The sequence below is a fragment of the Vigna umbellata genome, chromosome 1 (assembly GCF_029865625.1).
Source record: "Vigna umbellata cultivar VRB3 chromosome 1, Vumbellata_1.0, whole genome shotgun sequence".
Lineage (NCBI taxonomy): Eukaryota > Viridiplantae > Streptophyta > Magnoliopsida > Fabales > Fabaceae > Vigna > Vigna umbellata.
The window spans coordinates 12,339,619-12,365,134 of record NC_142165.1 but is presented as its reverse complement, the minus strand read 5'-3'; the positions used below and the strand labels follow the sequence as shown (position 1 = coordinate 12,365,134).

General features: G+C 29.7%; 2 protein-coding genes and 1 non-coding gene across 3 annotated transcripts; 1 reads left to right on the top strand and 2 right to left on the bottom strand.

The window, feature by feature from the left end:
- Window positions 1-801: 801 nt before the first annotated feature.
- On the bottom strand, window positions 802-8,801 carry LOC148204658 (TMV resistance protein N-like). The gene is made up of 5 exons (XM_088095308.1): window positions 8,213-8,801; window positions 4,050-5,139; window positions 3,675-3,947; window positions 2,857-3,552; window positions 802-2,389 (listed from the first exon to the last, which is right to left on the bottom strand). The coding sequence occupies exons 1-5, from the start codon at window positions 8,701-8,703 to the stop codon at window positions 1,001-1,003; spliced, it is 3,939 nt and encodes a 1,312-aa protein (XP_087951434.1). The 5' UTR covers window positions 8,704-8,801; the 3' UTR covers window positions 802-1,000.
- A 2,466-nt stretch (window positions 8,802-11,267) lies between these two features.
- LOC124822234 (TMV resistance protein N-like) lies at window positions 11,268-18,694 on the bottom strand. The gene is made up of 5 exons (XM_088095307.1): window positions 18,181-18,694; window positions 15,002-16,112; window positions 14,623-14,895; window positions 13,632-14,495; window positions 11,268-13,133 (listed from the first exon to the last, which is right to left on the bottom strand). The coding sequence occupies exons 1-5, from the start codon at window positions 18,666-18,668 to the stop codon at window positions 11,475-11,477; spliced, it is 4,395 nt and encodes a 1,464-aa protein (XP_087951433.1). The 5' UTR covers window positions 18,669-18,694; the 3' UTR covers window positions 11,268-11,474.
- A 6,316-nt stretch (window positions 18,695-25,010) lies between these two features.
- On the top strand, window positions 25,011-25,318 carry LOC148204657 (signal recognition particle RNA). The gene has a single exon (XR_015784002.1).
- The last annotated feature ends 198 nt before the right edge of the window (window positions 25,319-25,516 follow it).

Sequence of the window (25,516 nt, the reverse complement as noted above, 5' to 3'; positions counted from 1 at the left end):
TGTTAATGTGATTGTAGTATTTTTGTCGTTTACCTATTGTAATACCTATAATTAAGTGTCACGTTATAATATTTATAAAATAATATTCTTATCTAGCGATACCTATAATTAAGTCACGTAAGCACATTTATTGGCCTGTGATAACATATAAGATGATACTTCATAGATAAATAAGAACAAATATGGCCATTGTGATAGCTAAAGAACCTCTATAAAGATCAAATTCTCATAATTGTGATATTTTAATAAATAAAAAGTGAAATTAAATCTTAACGAGCAATAGTTGTCGTTAATTATATATAAAAAGTTAGTTTATTAGAAGCCTATAAAAAAAGTAAAATAAAATATTTTCCTTCTATATATGATGACACTAATTTAAGAATCATTAAGTAATTTGTATTTAGAAATATTAAATGCATATAATAAATAACGTTAAAATCCTGTGTATAAGATTTTAATAATAAAAAAAAAAGTTAATTATTTTTTTAAAAGAAGTTGTACCCAGGTTAAAATACAAAATTTTGAAAAGTTATTAATTTATACATAAACTAATTTTAATTTATGAAAAAACTCATTTATATCTTTCTGTGTAAATTTGTAAAATATGCTGATAATTCAACGTAAAAACACATTAAACAGAAACAAGGGAAAGACATTGTTTGGTTGGTACCTGACTTCATAGACCTGGGAAGTTATTGACTCCAAACAAAGCTGGACTCCAGGAGTCTTTACCAAAGCGTAAGATCATTTGTCATCACGTGCTTGCCGTAACTATTTCTCTGATAACTTACCTAATAAAAATGGAGTAAAATGCAAGCTAGATCTTGCCTTTCTTATTTTTACCAATATTGATTTGTTTACCATAGAAAACAATACTGTCTACGATGACACAGAACATCCTTACCAGAAAGAAACAACACTTCCGAAAAATAGATGACACACATAGAGTACAATTTAAGAGACATCATTTTACACCTGCTACAAATCTCAAACAAATATGCTAGGCAATGTTTTCACTGTTAGGAGCCTCATCGGTGACACGTTCATGAGTTTGTGTGTCCGTACGGAGAGCAAGTAAGATGGCCCGTGCTTCAAGGATTCCATCCCTGAGTCCATTCAAGAACATCGCAGTCATTACATCTCCAAACTCCTCTGATTTTTTGTGCCATACCATAGTATTGAATAGCCTCTCTAATGCTTCAGCTCTTTCTTTCAAAACAACACTATCCCTATACTTTGCCACACGATAAAGGTTGCCTAGTCTCTTCCCAACAAACGCATCATATTGCCTGTTGAATTTCTGAATCAGTTCGTCATATTGATTTTTCGAAGAGCTGCCTGAGTTCTGGGGAGCAGTTATATGTGATAATCTGTTGCGGAGAATTTGGTGGCTCTTCTTCAACTCCCAGAAGGTTTTAGTTTTGACCTCAGATTCCGAAGGACTTTGCTGCTTCATCATCATCATGAATATTTGCATCAGAGGGTCGTGAGAGGGAGGAAGTGTCACTGTACTCCAATCCAATCGTGGAATCCTCAGATTTTGTTGTGAGGGTGATTTAAAAGTTCCTTTAATCCCTTTCCTATTTGCCACAGTAGTTAGGGCTGCCCCAACGTCCAAATCAGGAAATCTGAGTTTTGCTTCCAAGAGTACACCGTAAACTCCAGTCATGTACGTCCTATTTTCAGCCGAGGGTATTATATCCTCCATCCCTTCAACTGTCCATTCAATCCTACCATTCTTCTTCAAGGCAGCCACAGAGATTTCAGCAACATCCATAGAAGGAAACTTATTCCATGCCTCAACAATTCCATCCTTTATTCCTTCAAACAAGAATTCAGGTGCTATTCCTTCCGGAAGAGCAACGTAGTTTTCGTCGTCCTCCAAACTTCCCTTATGGACAGAGGTTGAATCTCCGTTCACAATCAAGTTATTGGGACTGGCGAACAGGAGATCTTCCATATTCGTTCCTTCTTCAAACACAAACGCTCCCCAACCACTTATCATCAACGACGACGTCGCATCATACGAAACCTGCACCAGATTCCACTCATGCTCCATAACTGCATTGCCAACCCACTCCTTCTCGCTGCACAAAATTCCTACATCACACAACAAGATGTGCTCTGCCTCAATTCTAAAGTTTCGATACCCTTTTCGAGGAGCATATCGCCCGTTGATTAGTAAACGCAGATCAACAAGGCCACGACCATCGTATCTGTCCCTTTGACTCTCATTTTGGAAGTGGAAGATCATCGCTACAACAATCTTAGGGAACTTGCCACGAACCCAGAAACGAGGAATCCTTCCCACCCCCACAAAGTTAAACCATTCTGGAATCTCAGTTAAAAATGGCATCACCATTTCTATTCCTCCTACCCCTTTCTTCACCTGTCATATCATTGTAACAGTTTCAATTGTCTCTTCTATATGCATTTACATCACAATCACTAAAAGTAGTTTAAATGTCAGTTATTCTAAGAAAAATCTAATGTTACATGCATATCAAAGACGCTGGAAGTTGTAAGAGAGGACAAGGTTTAATAAATATATATCTAAGTATATATAAAGTTCGTCTTTAATATTTGTAATTTTAAACCATTCTAAACAAATATTTTACGATTAAAAACCATGCAACTTGTATTTTACAATATATAAGTTGCATTTTGCGTATAAAAATTTAGACAAATAGATCTCTTTTTCAAAGGTTAAAAAATAAAAATATTAGTAAATATTTAAAAATGGATACTGTAAAACCGAAGTAAAAAAGTATGAAAAAATAATAATAATATTATTTTAAAATGCGTAAGTTTTTTTTTTCTAAAATAAATGAACAAGATTTAAAATAAGTATGATACCTGACACCATAGCATGTCTGATGTCTCTTTTGTTAACTTGAAACAAAATCTTGCATCTACTTTCTGAACAGCAGACGGCAACTCTGAAATTTCTTCAAGGTCTAAACAATGATGAACATCAAGAATTCTCAAGCTAGTGGGTTCAGAAATTTTTTTAAGCTTCTTGCTTCCATTCAAATCGAGACTTGTCCAGTCACCACATTGCTTGATGCACGAAGGGATAGATACAAAATTGTTCTCTGAAACAATCAATTCTTCTAAGTTTGGCAACATGAATACGCTCCTTGGTAAATACTTAAGTTCCTTATTACTGGATATTTCTATAGAAACAAGCCCAGTAAGATTACTGATCGATTCTGGAAGCTCTTGAATACCCGTATTTTTCATTTTAATCTTCAGTGACTTGGTCATTTCTTGCATTATCTCTGGGAAATGACCAAGGCTTTCACATAAATTGAGGTCAAAGACTTCTAGAGATGGTAGAAACATTCTGGACATGACATTTTGAAGCTTTGTGCATTCCGAAACACTTAAACGAGCAAGTCTTGTCAGAAATCCAACCGATTCATGGATTGCAATTAGGTTCTTACATTGATTAATTCTCAGTTCTCTTAGATTCTGTAGTTCGGACACATCAGGTATTTCAGTGATGCATTGGTTATATGAAAAGTCCATGTTAGTCAAGCACGGAAATTTCTGCCAAATACAAAAAGTCATTCAAAACGATCATTTGCAGAATGTTCAGTTATTAACTTATTAATGTGAATGAAAAATTCAAACGTAAAAAATAAGAAAATATGGTATATATAGAATTGTACCTTGAATGGCTCTTGGAATGTTAGACAACTTCTAGGCAAATTGAAGACAACGATTTTCTTTGGATGAAATTTTGGTGGGAAAGACTTTGAAGGATAGTCGTCCCAATCAAGCAGTCTTAAATGATTTGGTAAATGTTCAGGTTCAGATGAAAAGGATGTGTTTCGAACAATGAGAATTCTGAGCCATTTCATTTTCTCAAACTCAGTACCACTCCATTTTACCTTTTCTTGCTGAGGAGGATCAAGCACAATCCCTTGAATCTTATCACTTCCCTTTAACACAAGTACAAAGAACAAACATCAATTGCATATTATCATTAATATAAAATACTATAATGTAAAAATAAAAAACAGAGTAAAAAAGTAGATGATTACCGAATCTTCCGTTAGTATTTGAAGAACATCTTCATAATCCCATATTCTGCTACGTTCTCCAGGATTTGGTGCTTCCTGCCTAACAATCTGTCTACCCATATCTTGTATTAGATCATGCATCTTGAGGCAGCCATTCTCGATAGTTATGAGAGATTTATTAACAAGTTCTTTCATTTTGGATTCTGAATAAAATTCCTCATGTATTTTGTTCACGTATTCCACTTTCTCCCCTTTAAAGAAGCAAGCTATGTCCAAGAAAACTTGTTTGGCATCATCATCCAATCTATCGTAGCATACTTGAAGCACATTATCTTGAATCTTTTTATTTGGAGTCTTCTTATATTCTTCCAATGCATCTTCCCAAGCATCTAAACTTCCTCCATGAAGAGTAGCTAAATCAGAGCCTAGCACTTTTAAAGCCAGTGGAAGACCTTTAGCGTAATTTACAGCACGCATAGACACATCTTCAAAACCAGTTTTAGGACAATCTTGTCCGAAGGCATTCCAACAAAAGAGCTCCAAAGAATGTTGTTCATCAAGTTCCTTCATTTCATAAACATTTCCAGCAATTAGGAGATCTCTTTCCCTTGTCGTTATAATGATCCTACTACCTGGACCAAACCAATCACACCCTCCTGCCAACTTTTCTAACTTTTCTTTATCATCAACGTCGTCAAGAACCAAAAGAACTTTCTTTCGGCCAAGCTTTCGTTTTATTTCATAAATTCCTTTATTGGTACTTCCCAACTTAGTTTCCGACTCCTCAAACATCTCAGACAGAAGTGTCTTCTGTAGATCTTCCATGCCATTGATTGTGTTTGATTTTTCTCTAACACCGGCAAGAAAACTTGCAGCATCAAAGTGTCGCACAATTTTGTTATACAAAGCTTTGGCAAGTTCCGTTTTTCCAATTCCACCAAGTCCACATATGCTCAACATTTTTACAGTGTTGTCATCAATGTCCAAAAGTGACATAACCTTTTCTATGTGGGGCTCAAGTCCAAGAGGGTTCTGCCCAGTATGTAAAGGTTTACGACCTAGATTCCTTTGGATCTTCCCAACAATTTCTTCAATATAATCCTTTTCAGACCTACATGAGTAAAATGTATTAATTGTTTGTTTTATATCTGGATTTCTTTTTTGTTATTATACCAAATTACAAGCATTGTGATTATTGTACTATATAAAAATAAGCATTAACTAATCAGTATCACAACAAAAAGTAATTATTACATTATGAATACACAAAATTTACTAGAGATGAAAAAAGTTAGAAAATTAAAAAATCGATAATTTATAATAAAGAGAAGTATCTAAATATAATATCAAATTCAAGCAAAAAAATGGTTTTTTTTTTTCACATTGGATTTGTTTAATAATTTTTTAATCTTTAAATTAATTTCTCGAAAATGTTCATAAATCTCATGACTAGCATTTACACACCAAAAGAATCTAAAATTTAAATTCATAGTCAGCCATTTAACATTTTATATGCGTTATTATAATTAGGATGTAGCATAATATATAAAAAAGAGTGCACCTGATAAAAATAATATTAATATCCATAAATCACACCGAGTCATTCTTGTTTTTGTGAGAAGTAAATTCCCACATATGTGTTGAACTTGAGTATAACATTTGCTTAGTAAAACACACTCAAATTACTTAATTCCTACTTGACTATAATTTTTTAATAAAACACAGAAATATTACTTTTCTTTATTTTGGTGCATGAGAAAAATAAAATTAAGGGAGGAATAAATACTTTTAACATTTAAATTTCCTCACATATTGCAATTTTTTATTTCCAATAAAAGTAGAGTCGTATAACGTGCTCTTATATGTGAATGACATGCTATTATAGGTGAATGACATGCTATTAATGTTATAGATGAGATGATAGTAAAGTTTGAATATAAGCATTAATTACATATATCAGTGTAAAATAAAACTTCAACGTCTCATGTAGTTTAATGTCAAAATTAGAAAAAAAAGACAAAGTTAAAAAATATCAGTGATATTTTCGTAAATAGATGTTCAATTTAGATATCAAGATGTATACTTTTTCGACGCCAAATGCTTATTAGACGTCGAAATTCTTAATTTCCAACGTTATATTGAATAAATTTCATGAAAATGTTTGACGCGAAAGTGAAAATATATCCACATATGATGTCCAATGCCTTAGTTTCATATGTGAAAGATGTATAAAACGTCAGAATATCACTTTTCATGCGTTATATGTTAGTGAATTCATTAAAAATTTGAACGGAAGAGTGAAAATTTATTCACTTTATATTTGTGTGAAACCTTCTTTTATTCTCAAACCTATCTCGGACGAAGTTTTCAACAATCAACATATGTAATATTTAATTCATTTTACACAAATGCACGTTGATTAACTACTTTAGGTATGATTTTTTTTTCGTTTTGACCAATTAGTTTTGTACACAAGTACTCTCTTTGGAGTATAGGCATGTTCTCCTTTCTCCTTCACTAATGACAACACTTTATCCCGACAACGAACCCACCTTTAAGAAGGTTAATTTCGTTTTTGTTTTTTATGGACTATAAATTGATTGAACTTGTTGGTATTATTGATATTGTTGACATTGTTGAACTTGTTTGTTGTTATATATCGTATTAATCCAAACTTATAGTAAAAGTGAAAGTATATTCAAAAGAACTCCAAATGATGTAAAAATTTGTTCAAAGCACCAAAAAACACCCTGAGAAGCCCACACAAAAAGTTTAGATTAAAATTTAAAGTCTAAATATATGAAATATTTTTGTAAAGTTTGAAAAATAAAATAAATTGACGAAAAATAGAAAATGACCTTTTTTTAAAAATTTAGAAGGAACATCTAACTGCTTAAGCTACCTTGGGCTTGAATTTTTTTTTCTAATCCTAAATCGAAATATGATAATGTCAAATTTATCAACCGAAACAAAAGTTATGGTCATTTAAAGATATGTAATAATTAATTTTTTAAATAATTTTTAAACTTCAGACGGACCAAAATAGGGGCTCATGAGTTTTTTTTTTTCTAAAATAGGAGTTCCAAGAGTGGTCAACAAAAGTTTCAACAAAATATAATAACTATAATTATATCTAACATGACGTTAGTATTTTTGCATATGTTAAAGTAAAAAATAATTTAATATAAATGGCTTAAAATCAACCATCAAGATTTTAAGAATGAAAATTCATAAAAAAAAATAAATATGTTTTATTTTATTAGATAAATTATTAATTAAAATTTTATTTAACAAGTACGATTGTTAACAAATTTCTATTTGACTTTCTATTCATTTTAAATTTACAAATAAACATTTATCATCAACAAAAGTGGATGATAATACTTAAAAATCAACCTAATTAGGTTAACTCTAGAAATATTGTTGTCGAAGTCAATATCAATTTATCATTAACTTTCAATTAAAGTTATTTATTGTTACTCAAATTGATACTAATACATGGTTATTTAAATTTATTTACTTTAATATTAATTGAATAAAATAAGTTTTAAAGCTTAATTATGTTTGAAATCTATGATAAGTTTAAAAACTTTTAACTAAGTTCTTAATAAATTATATAATTATAAAAATATAAAATTATAAAATAATAACGTAATAAAATTAAAAATAATATAAAATTATAAAATCATAAAAATATAAAAGTATAAAATTATAAAATTATATAAAACTATAAAATTATAAAATAATAGAGTTATAAAATTATAAAAACATTAAATTATAAAATTATAAAATATAATATTATAAAATTATAATACTATAAAATTATAAAATAAAAAAATATAAAATTATAAATAAATTTTAAAATAGTAAAATAATACAGTAAAATAATAACATTAACCGTAACTACCGTATCATTTCGTTAATATAAAATTTAACAACATAAACTCAATTAAAAATATAAATTTATTAAATACATAATCGACCATAAATATTTATTAACATTCAATTAAAAGTTCACAAGATTATAAAAGTTTTAAGATATAATTAAACTTATTTTAATTTATGTATATGGGACCAATGCATTTTAATTTAGTGATGGAATAAATGTAATATACTTTTAATATTAGTTTAATTTGTATTTATTATAGTAATTACATGATGAAAGGAATTGTTTTTGTACATACCTGGTGGTGGTGGTAATATGCATCCCTGGCAAGTTAGCTGCTTCAGACAAAGCAGACCTCCAAGCCTGCACTTTCTGCAACTCTTCTCCAAACTCTTCTTCGTGTGCCATCATGTGTTTTCCAAAACTATTTCTGATTTTCTGTATATCTGAGGGATCTACATGGTAGAACACTGGAAGAAAAAAAATTTGCTTACTGTTCATGTGGGTGCGTTGCATAATCTTAACAAGTTCATCGAGACACCATGTGGAAGATGCATAGTTCTCAGAAAACACAACTATGAAAACATTAGATTCTTCAATGGCCTCAAGCAGAGCCAGTGAAAGACCTGTCCCTATCCTCATATCCCTGTCATCATGGAAACTGAGTATTCCCCTCCTACCCAACCCTTCACGGAGCTGCCGTAGAAAGTTGTTCCTAATATCTTCTCCTCTAAAACTAATGAACACATCGTAGCGAGAACACTCTTCTTTCTCACCATGTTTTCCCATGTTAAAGAAACCAAACTACAACTAAGGATGCTCAACTACGATGTTCGATTTAGTGTGTTAAATAGAGCAGAGTATCCTAGGCTGATATATACACACTTTACTTTATCAATGAAGTAAGGTTCCTGGAAGGTGCTCTCGTCTATGCCCATTCACTGTTCTTGTCACTCTACCAAACATGAGGGTCCAATGATCCAGACACTACATGTGATACCAATAAATTCACACAGAAAGTGTTTGACTATCAATACTAATATTTCTATTAATGCAAAAAGCAAATTTTATATAATCAATTAACTTTATATATTATGTTTTAAATTAAAATAATAATTATTATAACAAATAAATAATAAAAAAAATTAAAAAGTATATAGTTATATTTATAAAAATTAATTCAAATTAATATTAATTTTATATATTATGTTTTAAATTAAAATAATAATAATTATTATAACAAATAAATAATAAAAAAAATTAAAAAGTATATAGTTATATTTATAAAAATTAATTCAAATTAATATTAATTTTATATATTATGTTTTAAATTAAAATAATAATAATTATTATAACAAATAAATAATAAAAAAAATTAAAAAGTATATAGTATATTTATAAAAATTAATTCAAATTAAAAAGTATATAGTTACATTTATTATTGCCACCACTCGTCATTCTCTTGTTTCATTATGTTGGATGTTACATGAATGTTATCAAAATAATACATTGTTGGATGTTACATGAATGTTATCAAAATAATACATTGTTGGATGTTTTGAGCCATAATCTTCAGCAGAAGTAATAAAACAGGACAACCAGGAGTTTTGGACAGTCAATAATGCAATCTATTTGAGAATATTACAAATAAATGTTGAGTGACAGCTGAAATTTAAATCCCACAAAAAAACCGCAGAGATGATAAAACTAATATTCCAGCATCGTGAAACGAGAGGACGATAATGCTACAGAATATATGCTTAGAACATTTTAGATTCACAATAGTTCCATCTTCAGAAATGTAAGGTCACAGATATTGATGCATTTTTCTTTATTGAAATCGTAATATATTTTTACACCTTATTCACTTACACAATCACTAAAACGCTTAGTTATGTTTTGTCTACGGAATATCTGTACCGTTAAAATTTTGATGTCGTAATAAAAAAAATTAATTTGATTTGATTTTTTACAAGTTGAAACTGCTTCAAACTTTTTAAAAAATGGTAAGATCAGTTTAAACATTTCTCAAAGGCAAAATAAGATATTAAACCTCTAAAAATTTATACTTCTATATTAAAATCAATTTTATGGTATTAAGTTACCGTATTTTTTTTTTTCTGAAGACCAACTCGTCAACCCCTACCTGCAGTATATATTTATGAATTCTACATAGTTTTATTTTTTAAAATGTAGTTTTTTATTTAGGAAAAATATAGCAACAAATATTTAAAATTACAGAAATATAAAAATTTTGTATAGAAAAATATTTTTTGTTTAAAAAAATATTTATTTAAAAATTATATAAAAAATATTTTTAATTGAAATTTATAAAACTTTAAAATAAAAAATATTAAATTTTATTAAAAAAGTTTTATTTAGAAAAAATGTAAAAGTAAATAATTTAAAATATAGAAAAATATAGAATTTTTAATTGAAGTTTATATCATTTTGAAAAAAAAAGTATATAAATTTTTTTTAAAAGTTTTATTTTAGAAAAAGTATAAAAGTAGTATCTTCACCTCTAAAACTAAGGAAGAACAACGTTATAGATGTCATTTCACTAAAATAATTCATAAAGAAGATAACTACCACAAATAAAATATACAATGTTATAAATTAATAAAATAGTATAGAAAATTTGTAGAAAGCTTAAAATTATAATTAAATAATAATTATTTAAATGTTAGTGAATTATACAAAACAGTAAAAATTATACGGTTTAATAGGTCTCTGTTTAGGGTTGGAATTTCAAATTGGTCTCTGTTTAACAGGTCTCTATTTATAATTGAATTTTTAATGATTGAAAAAGATTGAATGTCATTGTTAAAATCACTATGACTCTTAAACTATTTTATAAATTCTTAAATTTTTCTTAACAAAAAAATTATTTTACCCTCAAAAAGTTGACATATCAAGTAGGAGAGATAAGGATACACTTTTCTCATTTTTCTCTTATAATATCCACCTATATGCGTCCGAAATAAAGATACATTTTCTTTATTTTCTCATATAATATCCAACTAGATTCGTACAACATACGGAAGTCACGAAAACTTTGGATTCATTAATTAAGTTAACTACTGTAAGTTGTATTTTCTTGTAAGCGATAAAATTTAAAAAACAATGTAGGTCGCGTGAATGAATAATCCAGGTTATTGAATTTTTAAAAGAATTAATAGCAATAAAAAAAAAAACCTCTATGGGTACTGCAAGAATGATAGATCCAACTTGATTAATCTTAAATGAGTTCTTATTAGGCAACAAAGCTCTGAAACTATCTTAACAAACCAAACAAACCAGAAACATAAGCATCAGAAAAGCGAAGCTGGAAACCAAGAATATGCAAAGGATTTTAACAAACCTTTAACTCTGTGTTTGCTTTCAAGTATGCACTGTTGAGAGAGATAGAAAAGTGGTATCTCCCCAACTTTCTTATCCTGCAATGCAAACGCAGAAAGAGTACAATCCCACTAACGACATCACTTTACATATGATCTTAAATAAACATTGTAGGCAATGTTTTTATTATTAGCAGCCTCTGCAGTGAGAGACGTTGCTCAGTTTCTATGCGGCGGAGTAAGGAGATTAAGTAAGAGAGCATGTGCTTCAAGGAGTCCTCCCCTCAGTCCATTCAAGTATATTGCACCCATCACATCTTCAAACTCTTCTGATCTCTTGAACCCTTCAACCCCAGCTTCGTACAGCCTCTCTATTTCTTCACCTCTTCCTCTCAAAACACCACCAATCTCTTCATATTTTCCCACACCATCACGCTTCTCTTCTCTCTTCTCAACACACTCATCATATTCATTTTCATTTCCGTCATCAAGTTGTGCAAATTTGTTGCGCAGAGTTTGGTGTTCCTCCTTCAACTTCCAGAACAGTTTACTCTTCACCTCGCCTTCAAAATTACTTTGCTGCTTCATCCTCATGAATATTTGCATCAGAGGGTCCTCAGAAGGAGGTACAAAAAATCCTTCGATCCCTTTCCTTTTTGCCACAGTATTTATTGTTGCCCACATGTCCAAATCAGGAAACCTCAGCTTTGCTTCTTTGAGTCCAGAGTAAATTCCAGTCATGTATATCCTACTTTGAACCGATATTTCTACTTCAGGTGCCCATCTAACCTTATAACCCTTCTCCAACACAGCGTTACTGCTTTCAGCAATATCAAGAGAAGGAAATTCATTCTGTGCCTCAACAAGTCCATCCCTCATTCCTTCACAGAATAATTCCATCACTATGTCCTCCGGCAGAGAATCGTCTACTGTTTGTTTTCTGACAAAATTAGTATAAAAAGGGATATCCAGTTGAGGATCGTAGCCTTCTTCCTCCTCCTTGCTTTCCTGATGGCCAGAGCTTGAAGCTTCTCCTACTTTATCCTTCTTCTTCCCTGTCACTGGTTCCTCTAGTATTACCATCGCCAGATCACCTTTGATAATCTTTTTTGGCTTTCCATCATCATTTTCCATCGTATCTAGAAGCCACCTCAGGTAGGAGTTTGGATCTTCTAAAGCTGACCCTTTTGAATTCAATGCATCCTTAGCTTCTTCTGATATCTTCTTTATTTGTCCCAATGCCACACGCATGCAATCGTCATGACACCTCACTCCTCTTTCTTTGTTCTCCTGCCATTCCGTCAACGTGTTATTAAATGTATCGTCCAGACGTAGCTCCCGTATCATCTTTCTATATTTCTCCATGGGATCTTTCTCAGCAACTATTGCCGGTGGCATCTTCTCTGAGTCCATGTGATTGGGACAATTGAATAGGAGACCTTCCATATTGCTTCCTTCTTCATACACAAACGCTCCCCAACTACTTATCATCAAGGACGAAGTGGCTTCATACTCAACCTGCACCACATTCCACTCCTTCTCCAGAAGTGCATCAAGGCCAAACCACTCCTTCTCACTGAACAAAACTCGTAGATCACAGATCAACACGTGTTCTGCTTCAATTATAAAGTTGTGATACCCTTTGCCAAAAGCTTTTCGACCGTTGATAACTAAACGCAGATCAACATGGCGACGGCGAACAAATTCGTCGCTTTGACTCTGATTTGGGAAGTGGAAGATCATGGCTAGAACAATCTTAGGGAACTTGCCACGAACCCAGAACCTTGGAATCGTTCCGACCTCCACAAAATGAAACCATTCTGGAATCTCAGTTATAAGTGGCATCACCATTTCAATTCCACCAACCCCTTTCTTCACCTGGCATATTTTATTGTAACAGTTTCAATCGTCACTTCTGTATGCATTTTAATAAATCTTATCCATTCATGACTATGACTAAAAATACCTTCAATAGAAGTTATTTTAAGAAAAATTAATGTAAAGGTACATATAGGTATCAGAGATGCTGGAAGTTGTTAGAAGGTTTAATAAATATGTAAGTATATGTAAAGTTCATATTCGATATTTGTAATTTCAAACCATTATAAACAAATATTTTACATTATAAAAATGAAAGGTGTATGTTACAATATGTAAGTTGTATTTTACGTTTAAAAATTTAACATATAGATCTCTTTTTAAAGGTTCAAAATTAAAAATGTTAGTAAATATTTAAAAATGCATATTTTAAATCCAAAGAAAAAAAGTATGAAAAAAATAATAATATTTGAAAAATGACCATACATATTTATTTTAGAAATTGTGTAAATATTATTAAAGGTACAAGATGTAACTTAAATAATAGACTTATTATACCTGACACCATAGCATGTCTGATGTCTCGTTTGTTAACTTGGAACAAAATCTTGCATCTACTTTCCGAACAGTAGACGGCAACTCTGAAATTTCTTCAAGGTAGAAACAATGATGAACATCAAGAATTCTCAAGCCAGTGAGTTCTGGAATTTTTTTAAGCTTCTTACATCCATTCAAATCGAGACTTGTCAAGTCACCACATTCATTGATGCATGAAGGGATACATACAAAATTGTTCTCTGAAACAATCAATTCTTCTAATTTCGGAAAGTAGCAAAGAATCGCAAGAAGATCTTCATCAGACAAGTTACCCTTTTGGAAATTCAGTGATCGTAATTTCGGACGAACATTGGCTTTTGAAGGGTGTGGCACCAAACATCTGAAGGATTCTCCAAGTTTCGAACATGCTTCGATTTTGAAGGAATCAACATTTGGCAACATGAATAAGCTGCTTGGCAGATATTTAAGTTGCCTGTTATTGGATATGTCTATAAAAACAAGCCCAATAAGTTTACTAATGGATTCTGGAAGCTCTTGAATACCCGTATTTATCATATAAATCTTCAATGGCTTTGTCATTTCTTGCATTATCTCTGGGAAGTGACCAACTCTTTCACATAGATTAAGATCAAAGACTTCTAAAGATGGTAGAAACATTCTGGACAGGAAATTTTGAAGTTTTGTGCATTCTGAAACACTTAAATGAGAAAGCCTTTTCAGAAATCCAACAGATTGATGGACTGCAATTAGGTTTCTACAATGATCAAGTCTCAGTTCTCTTAGATTCTGAAGTTCGGACACATCAGGTATTTCCATGATACGTTGGTTATATGAAAAGTCCATATTACTCAAGCATGGAAATTTCTGCCAAATACAAAATGTCAATAATAAAAAAAAAACAATCATTTGCAGCATGTTGAATTATTACCTTATTAATGTGAATGAAAAAATTGAAATGGAAAAAGTAGGAAAATATGATATAGAATTGTACCTTGAATGGCTCTTGGAATGTTAGAGAACTTCTAGGCAAATTGAAAACAACGATTTTCTTTGGATGGAATTTTGGGGGGAAAGACTTTGAAGGATAGTTGTCCCAGTCAAGTAATCTTAAATGATTTGGTAAATGTTGAAGTTCAGATGAAAAGGATGTGTTTCGAACAATGAGAATTCTGAGCCATTTCATTTTCCCAAACTCAGTTCCACTCCATTTTACTTCTGCTTGCTTAGGAGGATCTAGCTTAATCCCTTGAATCTTATCACTTCCCTTTAACACAAGTACAAAGAACCAACTTCAATTGCATATTATCATTAATATAAAACACTATAATGTATAAATAAAAAACAAATAAAGCAAAAAAGTAGACGACTACCGAATCTTTCGTTAGTATTTCAATAACATCTTCGTAATCCCATATCCTGCTACGTTCTCCAGGATTATCTGCTGCTTCCTGCCTAACAATGTGTCTACCCATATCTTGTATTAGATCATGCATCTTCAGCCTGTCATTCTCGATACTTATGAGTGATTTATTGACAAGTACTTTCATGTTGGATGTTGAACAAAATTCCGTAAGTATCTTTTTCACATATTTCATTCTCTCCCCTTTAAAGAAGCAAGCTATGTCCAAGAAAACTTGTTTGGCATCATCATCCAATCTATCGTAGCTTATTTTAAGCACATCTTGAATCTTTTTATTCGGAGTCTTCTCATATTCTTCCAATGCATCTTTCCAGGCATCTAAACTTTCTTCATCAAGAGTAGCTAAGTCAGAGCCTATCACTTGTATAGCCAGTGGAACACCTTTGGCGAAACCTGCAGCACGCACGGACACATCTTGAAAACCTGTTTTAGGACAACCTTGTCGGAAGGCATTCCAACAAAAGAGCTCTAAAGAATGTTGTTCATCGAGTTCCTTCATTTCATAAATATTTCCGACATGGTGAGCAGTTAGGACATCTTTTTCCCTTGTCGTTATAATGATCCTACTACCTGGACCAAACCAATCACACCCTCCTGCCAACTTTTCTAACTCCTCTTTATCGTCAACGTCGTCAAGAACCAAAAGAAGTTTCTTCCGGTGGAGCTTTCGTTTTATTTCGTATATTCCTTTATATGCACTTCCCAATTCAGTTTCCAACTCCTCAAACATCTCAGATAAAAGTGTCTTTTGTAGATCTTCCATGCCATTGATTGTTTTTGATTTTTCTCTAACATCGGCAAGAAAACATGCAGCATCAAAGTTGTGCACAATTTTGTCATACAAAGCTTTTGCAAGTTTCGTTTTTCCAATTCCACCAAGTCCATATATGCCCAACATCCTTACAGTGTTGTCTTCAGGCTTCATGTCCAAAAGTGACATTACTTCTTCTACGCGGGGCTTCAGTCCAACAACATTTTCACCGGTATATAAAGGTTTAGGAGCTATACTTCTACGAACCTTCTCAACAATTTTTTCAATAATATTGTCGTTTTCATCGTTCCTATAGGAGCAGAATGTATTAATTATTTGTTTGATATCAAGATTTCCTTTTAATTACTGTACTAAATAATAAACATTGTGATTAATGTAGTAGATAATAAGCATTGATATTAATAACCAGTAGCACCAACCAATTATGATTACACGTTATGAATACTCAAAATTTAAATTTACTAGAGATGACAATGTTAGAAATTTTAATCAAAACAAAAAAAAAAAAATATTGATAATTTATAAGGACACATACCAAAGTAGAATATCAAATTCGAATAAAAAGTGATTTTTTTTTTTGTTTCACTTTGGATTTGTTTAATAGTTTTCCAATCTTTTAAATTAATTTTTGTATAATGTTCACAATTACAATTTCATGACTAACAAAATCAATTGACACACCAAGAGAATCTAAAATTTGATTTCATAGTCAACAATTTAACATTTTATATACATTAATAATATTTTACAATAATATATATAGAAAAAGACCACACATGATAAAAACAATATCAATATCGCGTAAAGTACATTACCCGAGTCATTCTTGTTTATGTGCAAAGTAAAATTCCTACATAAGTTGAACTTAAGTATAATATTATTTTTTTATTGCAAAAACACACTCAAATTACATAATTCCTACTTCAGCAAAGCAAAGCAAAACTAATTTATCTCTAATTTGTAAATTAGTATGTAATTCAAGAAATTTAATATCGATCAAACTCATGCTAGTACAGTTTTATTCTAAAATTTATTTAATATATATAGCAATAATTAAATGAAATCTACTTTCAATATTAATTTCATAAGTGTCGATGTGACCAAACATAATGATAATAATTTTAAAAGCAAATGTTTCTCATTTAGTGCCTTCATTATCACCTTCAGAAACAATAAAACATTTCAACAAAAAGAAAGGCAAAAAAAGCTTGTGAATCGAATTGAATGGTTTCATGGACAAAAGAGGATGAAATTAAACTTCGTATATGATAAACGAAGATGAGTATAAGAATATGAATGTTGATAAAAAAAAAAACTAGTATAAGTGATAAAGAAAAGCATGATGTGAAATTGATTCTAGAACAAAGCACATGTGTATATCCTATAATTTTGTTTCAGAAAAAGTTGAGGGAAAAAAACGTGAATATGAAAAAGATTGATGTAAATAAAAACCTAACTAATGATACCACAAAATTTTTTAACGTTAACGAATTTATAGGGAGTTGATCTTATTATGATATATCAGAAAAATAAATAATAAAGAATAAAAAAATAATATATTATTTAAAGATTTAATAAAAAAAAAGTAAAATTAATGTTAAAAGTGAAGTCATGTATTAAAGAAACCTTATTCTGGTGTGTAGTTATTCTTATTATAAGAAAGACACAATATATTCTCAGTAAACATATCAAATTTGTTTTTTTTTTTCCTTTTCTATTTCTTTAGATGATTAATAAAAAAATAATTTATCCTTTAATATTCTTTTTTAGTTGTACTTCTTTACTATTTTATCTTTAAATTCATAGTAAGATATTGTAATTTTATTTATTAGTAAAATCAAGCTATTATGTTGTTTTTCAGTTATAAACTAGTATATTATAATTTTGATGTCTAATCTGTCAATGTCTCACAAGAATATAATAAAGTAATAATTTAACATAAATACGATAGACATATGGAATCACTTATCATTGTCAAATTTGACACAAAAGTACTGTTCTTCTCATTTCTCCGAATGTTTTTCATTTTCATCTCATATTTGTTCATTTAATGTGGTCGAGGTTTAGAAGGTTAAAAGAAAAATATTTTTCGCATGCTTAAATTTTTTATATTCATTTTACATTATTTTTATTTATTTTTATTTTCTTTTTTCTTAAAAAAATACAAATACTTTTATAATCATTTTATTCTTATATTCTTTAATAAATGAATATAAAAATGTATGATAACATTGGTCAAATTAAAATAAAAACATTATATTATACAGTCAAGTTAATTAGTTAGTTAGCTTTCAAAATTTAGGATGAGATAGAAATAAGACTGAATGATTTTGTAATGAAATTGTTGATGTACATACCCGGTGGGAATATGCATCCCTGGCAAGCTAGCTGCTTCAAACAAAGCAGACCTCCAAGCTTGTATTCTCTGCGACTCTTTTCCAATCTCATTTTCGTGTGCCGTCATGTGTTTTTCGAAACTATTTCTGATTTTCCGTATATCTGAGGGATCTACATGGTAGAACACTGGGTAAACAACTTGCTTACTGTTCTTGTGGGTGCGTTCCATGATCTCAACAAGTTCATCCAGACACCATGTGGAAGATGCATAGTTCTCAGAAAACACAACTATGAAAATATTAGATTCTTCAATGGCCTCACACAGAGCAAGTGAAAGACCTTTCCCTATCCTCATATCTCTGTCATCATTGAATGTGTTTATTCCCTCACTACCCAACTCTCTACGGAGATGTCCTACAAAATTGTTCCCAGCATCTTCACCTCTAAAATTAATCAACACATCGTAGCTGAAACCAACAAACTCTTCTTCCTCACCATGTTTTTCCATGCTAAAACTAGAACTAAGGATGCTGAACTGCTTTCTTCTATTCAGTGTGTGATTAAATACTGTGTCTTACGCGGATATAAAGGTGAGCTAAGCTTCGTGGAAGGTGCTCTTGTCCATATCCATTTTGTAATATATTATTTCACACATTTAAATTTTTTAAGTTTATTTGACATTATTATTTTTTACCTTTTACTCTCATTTTTCTTAAATTTATATATAAAATTTTACATTTTTTATAATATTTTATTTTTGTGTTATCTTAAATAAATATAAAAATATATCATAATACCGAACTTTAAATCAGGACTAAGATCGTCAACTTGAGTGTAAGGAGTTTAAGAGTTAAGATTATTATGTCTGGTCAGGATGTCAGACCTCATATGACGTAGAGAGTAGTACGACGAGGATGGATACATATGACCCCATTTAAGTACTTATAGAACGCGTCGATGGTTAGGTTTTCGTATATTTTGTTTGTTCAAAAGGACAAACTTTTTCCATTATATAGATAACAAAACTAACAGAAGGAATATGTAATAAACACTATATTAAGGATTTTGCAAATAATCTTAAATGTGAATCAAAATTTTATATTATTTAAAAATAAAAAAATTAAATACTATATAAAATAAAATAACTATAAACCTGTAAACCTATAAAGATGGCATCAAACTTTTATAAAGTTAAAACTCATGTCATACTTTCATAAAATAATCCATTAGAACGAATGGTTGGAAGTGTCGACTTAGTGTATGTGATCAAACAAGAGGACCCAATGATTTGACATTTCATAAATGCAATGGACCACTGTCATTCACTGTTTCTCGACACTCTTTGATAAGGGTCCACACAAACAATGTACGGGATTTAAAAATTATAATATATTTATTATATTAATTTGAAGTTATAAAAATGAAAATTTTAATTTAATATAAATATTTTATATTATACAATTAAATAATAGTATATTATTTTGTTTTTATAATAAAAATAGTTAAGTTATTTATATCTTTTTAATAAATGATATTGTATATAATTATTTAAAATAACGATTGAGTTAATAAAAATTAAGAATTTAAAATCAATTTTAAATGAAACCATATTTAGACAATATAAAAAAATGTAAATATAGTTAATAATAAAATGGATAAATTATATAAAAATTGTTGAGTAGATTTTTTAAAAAAGTATAAAAATAAGACTATAAAAAATGTAAAGGATGAATAATGTAAAATTATAATGAAAAAATGTAAATAATAAACTTTATAAAACTACAAATGTTAAACTATTCACCAAAGACCAAAAGACCATGTATACAAATCTAAAAATAAAAATAAAGGTTAGACACTTGTCATGTTTTATCAAAAATTTATATTTCAAACTTTTATTTAATGTATTTGTTTGAAATCAATTTTTTACAAATATTATAATAACTAACTTTATTTAAAAAATGCAATTATATAGAATAAATTAAAAAAAACATATATTTTTAAATATTTAATTTATTTTTAGTTTATTATTGATGTCAATATTCAAACTTTTTTATTATTTTATATCATATCTTAACTTTTGTTGATATTATCTTATTATATTGTTATTAAATATTATTATATATTATGATATATTATTATATTATTAAGAATAATCAAATATTTTTTATGTCTTTCAATAACTTTTGTATAATTCATTACCTATTTACAGACATCAAAATAATTCATTACCTATTTTTTAAAACAATTCATTACCGATTTTTTTCTTATTTTGAATTTCAGATTCAAACTTTTTTTACAACATTCTTAAAGTTTCTTTTTTAATTTTAAATATTAAATTTGAACTTTATTGTTATATATTTTGAATTTCAAACTTGATGATATGAATTTTAATATTACAAAATATTAAATAAAATTATTAATTACTTATATTTTTAAAAGTTTAAAGAATTTATGTTAATATTATTGAAATTATTTTTTAAAACATTTAAAACTTTGACATAAATATATTATAAATTTAGATGAAGTATTATTCCTTATATTTTATAATTTAATTTATTTTTTGTCTGTTAACTATGTGTTTTATTATTATTTATTTAGTCTATATACCGTGGTCTACAAATAATCAATATAAGTACTTTTGAAACTGTTTCAATAGTACTGATTTTGGATGTAGTGCATACCAATATAAATGATAAAAACGTGTTTGTTAAGTTGGCAGGTCAACTTGGAGGTCATGTCGGACCTCACAGTCTAATCTTATTACAAAAATTTGGAATTCGTACAGTCACATTTTATCTGACTTTATTAACATAATCTAACGCTTGGGAAATTTCTCATGTATGTAAATTTTTATGTATATTACATTAAAAAAAAATTGGATAAGACAACTCATTTTTTATTAACACTTGCTTTTCAAACTAGTAAGTTGGATTTAAATAGTATAAATTAATTTGTTTTACCATCCTAATTATATATTTATTATTAGTAATAGACCCATCCGCAAATGATTATAAACACTTAGTTATACACAGTTTTATTTTTTTATTTAGAAAAAAAATATAAAAGCTATTATTTAAAACAATAGAAATATAAAAAAATATGTTCAGAAACTTTTTTCTTTAATATTAATATAAAAATAAAAATTTTAAAATATCAATTCTTTTAATTAAAGTTTATAAAAATTTTAAAATAAAAAAGTATTAAATTTTTTAAAAAAAGTTTTATTTAATAAAAACATAAAAGTAAAAAAAATATAAAAAATAATAGAAACTTTTAATTGAAATTTATAGAATTTTGAAAATAAAAAGTATAGAAATTTATTTGAAAACTTTTATTCTAAAAAAGGTATACAATTATTATCTTCACCTCTAAAGCTAAAGCACAATATGAGATCATCGTGGGGCTTGATAGATGTCATTTCACTGAAATAATTCCTAAAAAACATAAATATCACAAAAATACATATATAATATTATGTAAGAAAATTAATAAAATATTATAAAAAATTGTATAAAGAAAAAAGTAGTATTAAATAATAATTATATAAATTTTAATTAATTACAAAAGGTAAAACTGATTTCACTCCACCCCTAGCTCGTTAACTTTGACTTTGTTTAGTGAGTATATACTTGTCTAACGAGTTTGCATAATTCTAGAGAACATAATTCTATAGATTTATGTCATTTCAATCCCACAAACAGTCTAACACTAATTTTAGGTGCTAAAAACAATCAACCATTATATTAAACACAAATCAATGACTTAATTCACCTTAGATGCAATCTCAATCACATAGTATACCAATATTTCAACATTCAATCACTAAAAACGATTCAAAGCCTCTATCTCAACTCAACATGTCATATTTCATCAGCACAAACACCAATACCAACATTTCAACTAATTTCAAGCAACTCAAACATGCAACTTAGATTTTCAATACACCATACACTTAACTCAGGGTAATTTAGCTTTCCTTACTTGATAGATGAGAAAATCGCTCTAAAAAGCCTAAAATAGTTTTAAATGCACATAAAGTTCTATATGCTCCTACAAACTACAAAAGCACGATCAGGATACATCGTTAGGACCACTGATCAACATAGAGTCTTATAGAAGACTCAAACTTCACATGCAAAACAAAAAGGACTAGCATGCAAGGAAGAAACAACAAAACCCAAAAAAATGGAGCAAAACACTAACTTACTCTATTTAAATAATTGATTGGTTAGACTTGAAGATCTCACCGCGAGGACTCTTAGAAAGAAGTCAGATAACTCTAGAAAAATTGGTCTAGAAAAAATTGTATTTTAAAATAATGAAACTCATTAATAACGAAACTATTTTTATTAAAACCATTTAATATTAAAAATAATCATGTCTCGCTATTTTTCAACCACTACCACCTCTAAAATGTCCTAGTCTAGGTCTTTACATTCTTTCCAACAAGAAAAATTTTTCCTCAAAAATTTACTCATCAAATAGAAAGAAAAAATTGACCAAGATATTATCCCCAACACTTAATTGACTAAAAATATTGCCTTTGTGCTAAATGCTCTAATGTTCAACAATGTAGATTGGTCTAACCACTACTCTTAAAACAATTTCTTAACCTCCAAACTTAAGCTTTTAAGGATCCTTTTTACGCCTGATCAAACAATTTATATCTGTTAAACTAAACTTACTTCCAAAATGTCTTCCACTACCTCTTATAAGTTATTTCCAAAACTTTAGTTGGCCTTGACTTCAAACTAAAGCCTTCACATCATCTTATATCCTCTTTGAAGTACTACACAATTGACTTGATCACACAAAACTCTGATCTATTATCAAACGTTAACACTCTTCATTCACCCTTATTCACAACTACATTAATAACTTCATGCTTCTTTTATTCATCTTGATGAATGAGTAACAAAGTCCATAACCATGTCATCCCACTGTCAAAGTAGAACTCTCATTTGTTACAACAACCAAAACCAAGTTTGGTACTCTATCTGCACTTCTTGAATCATTCATCTGTAACCATCTTCAAAACTACATCCTTCTTAACTTGACATCACTAACTTAATATGTACCTGACATTTGTTTGGTCTGTAACCATCTTATACTTGGATTGTTTGGTCTTCCTTTCTTCTATTTGTTTTGAAAAACTCACTAGTTATAGTATAAAGACTATACTAATGAAATCTCCTCTCAACTTCACTTCAGACTTTGGTTCTCATAATTCTCTATTGACTATACCCTTGTGGAACTTGCACTATGAACCAAAAAAATCAAAGTGTTATTCGACAGTTCTATTAAGGATGTATGTCCACCTTAAGTTATGGTTTGATTTCAAAATTGGAGCCACACTGTCAACTCAGATTTGTAAAGTGAATAAAACAATATATTTATAACATGTCAAATTCATACAAAGCTCAAAAACAATTTGTTACCCACAGATTCAATATAATGTCCAATTGTAATCCATCAATACCATACAAAATAAGATTCATAACCTGTCATTGTTTCCCGTGATAATTATATTCCTATCTCATTAATACCATACCAAGTGATAATTATATTTCTATCTCATTAATATCATACCAAACGAGGCTAGTAAACCCTCATTGTTTCCTGTAATAATTTATATTTTTATCTCACAAAATAATTTATAGTGTCCATAAGAATATATATATATATATATATATATATATATATATATATATATATATATATATATATTTATATTTATATTTATTGTCAAATCAATACAAGCATATGAATTCTAACGTGAATATAAAGAATTTTAAGGGATATCAAAATTGGTGACCAAGCTCAATCCCTGAAAGACTATTGTAATAAAATAGGACAAATTTTCAATCTATGTAAAATTAAAAAAGAAAAAGAAAAAAAAAACACATCGTTGAAAAGAATTATTGCAAAAGAGTCAATGTTACCTACAAGAAGAAGGCTACACCAAGGGGACTGCAAATAATAGGTTGGAACTGCAAAGAGGCAACAACGTCAAAAAGGTCGTAGCAGCCTACTAAACATAAAAAATTTCAGCAAGTTAATGGTATAAAGAGTTAGAAATAAACAAAAATAAACAGTTAAGAAGCCAATTAGTTAAAATGGACAACAACACTTCACCCATGCTCAGCTTCTTAGACGAAGCAGAAGCAATCAGCATGAGCTCATTAGAAAGTTTGTTACTTTTTATCTCTGCTCCAAAAGAACATAGCAGATGGTCAGCAATCTCCAAGTTCATAAATGAATTTGAAAAGGTGGATGCAACTTTGCAGTCTCTCATCAGTCACATATTATTTAAGGATCAAACTATTGTTACTTATGCATCTGTTTCTTTTGTTCAGTTCCTTTTTTTACCTTCAAATGTTCACCAATAAAACAGTTAACATACATTTTTTAATTGTAGAGTAAAAAAGGAAGAGAAGGATACTTTTCTCATTTTATTTAGTCCACCTAAAGATGTTACATATAGCGATGCCATGCAGCTAATCACATTTGTTAATCAAGTTTTATTTCTTCTTTCTGGGAAAATCAAAACTAAAGTTGGAGAAGCAACGTAAACAATTTTAAACTTATGCATATCATGTGCTGAAGGCATATATTAGCTGGTGGTCATACAACTGCCATCATGATGATGTTTAAATCAAAACCTAATGTCTTTACAGTATAATGTATTACGATGTATCATATCATACCACGGAGGAAATAGACGGGAAGGAACAAGCCTCAGTTTTCAACTCAAGACTCTGCGAATTAATATTGCCATTTGGAAGTCCCATGTCGTTAAGAATATTAGACAAAGTAGTCTTTATAAATCCTCTGACAAACATGTCAGTTCGCCGAGCTGGGTAACGTCAGCTTATGACCTGAGTGGGGGCAACAAGGTGATTGAACAAGGCTATGGCCTGCTAAGCTGGTCAGGAGGTTGCAACCTGCTGGCTTGCCCATTCCAAGTTGAGAGTTGAGTCATGGATCCTTTGCGAAGGCATGGGTTTCCTGGTTCCTAGACAGGAGGGCACCGCGTCAGGCTGGTTTCACAGAGCAGCGACAACCTCCGGTTCTTGACAGTGGAGGGATAACAGGCTGCTGCACCTCCTGTCCCACAAAATGAGCTTGGTGAGCCCTTGGCCTTGAACAATCATTTTTTTTTATTAAGTTTCATCTATTGAGATATTTCATAGTGATATGGAAAATTTGGAGCTGTGCATTCATGATCTCGAAATAGGTGTTGATCACCTATTTCGAAAATTAATCACAAACAGAGTTTCCCTTCTCAACATCTTCAACCACTAACCATAGTATCTACTTGATTTTTGTGCACTCAATTTTCCTCCATGGGTGTCA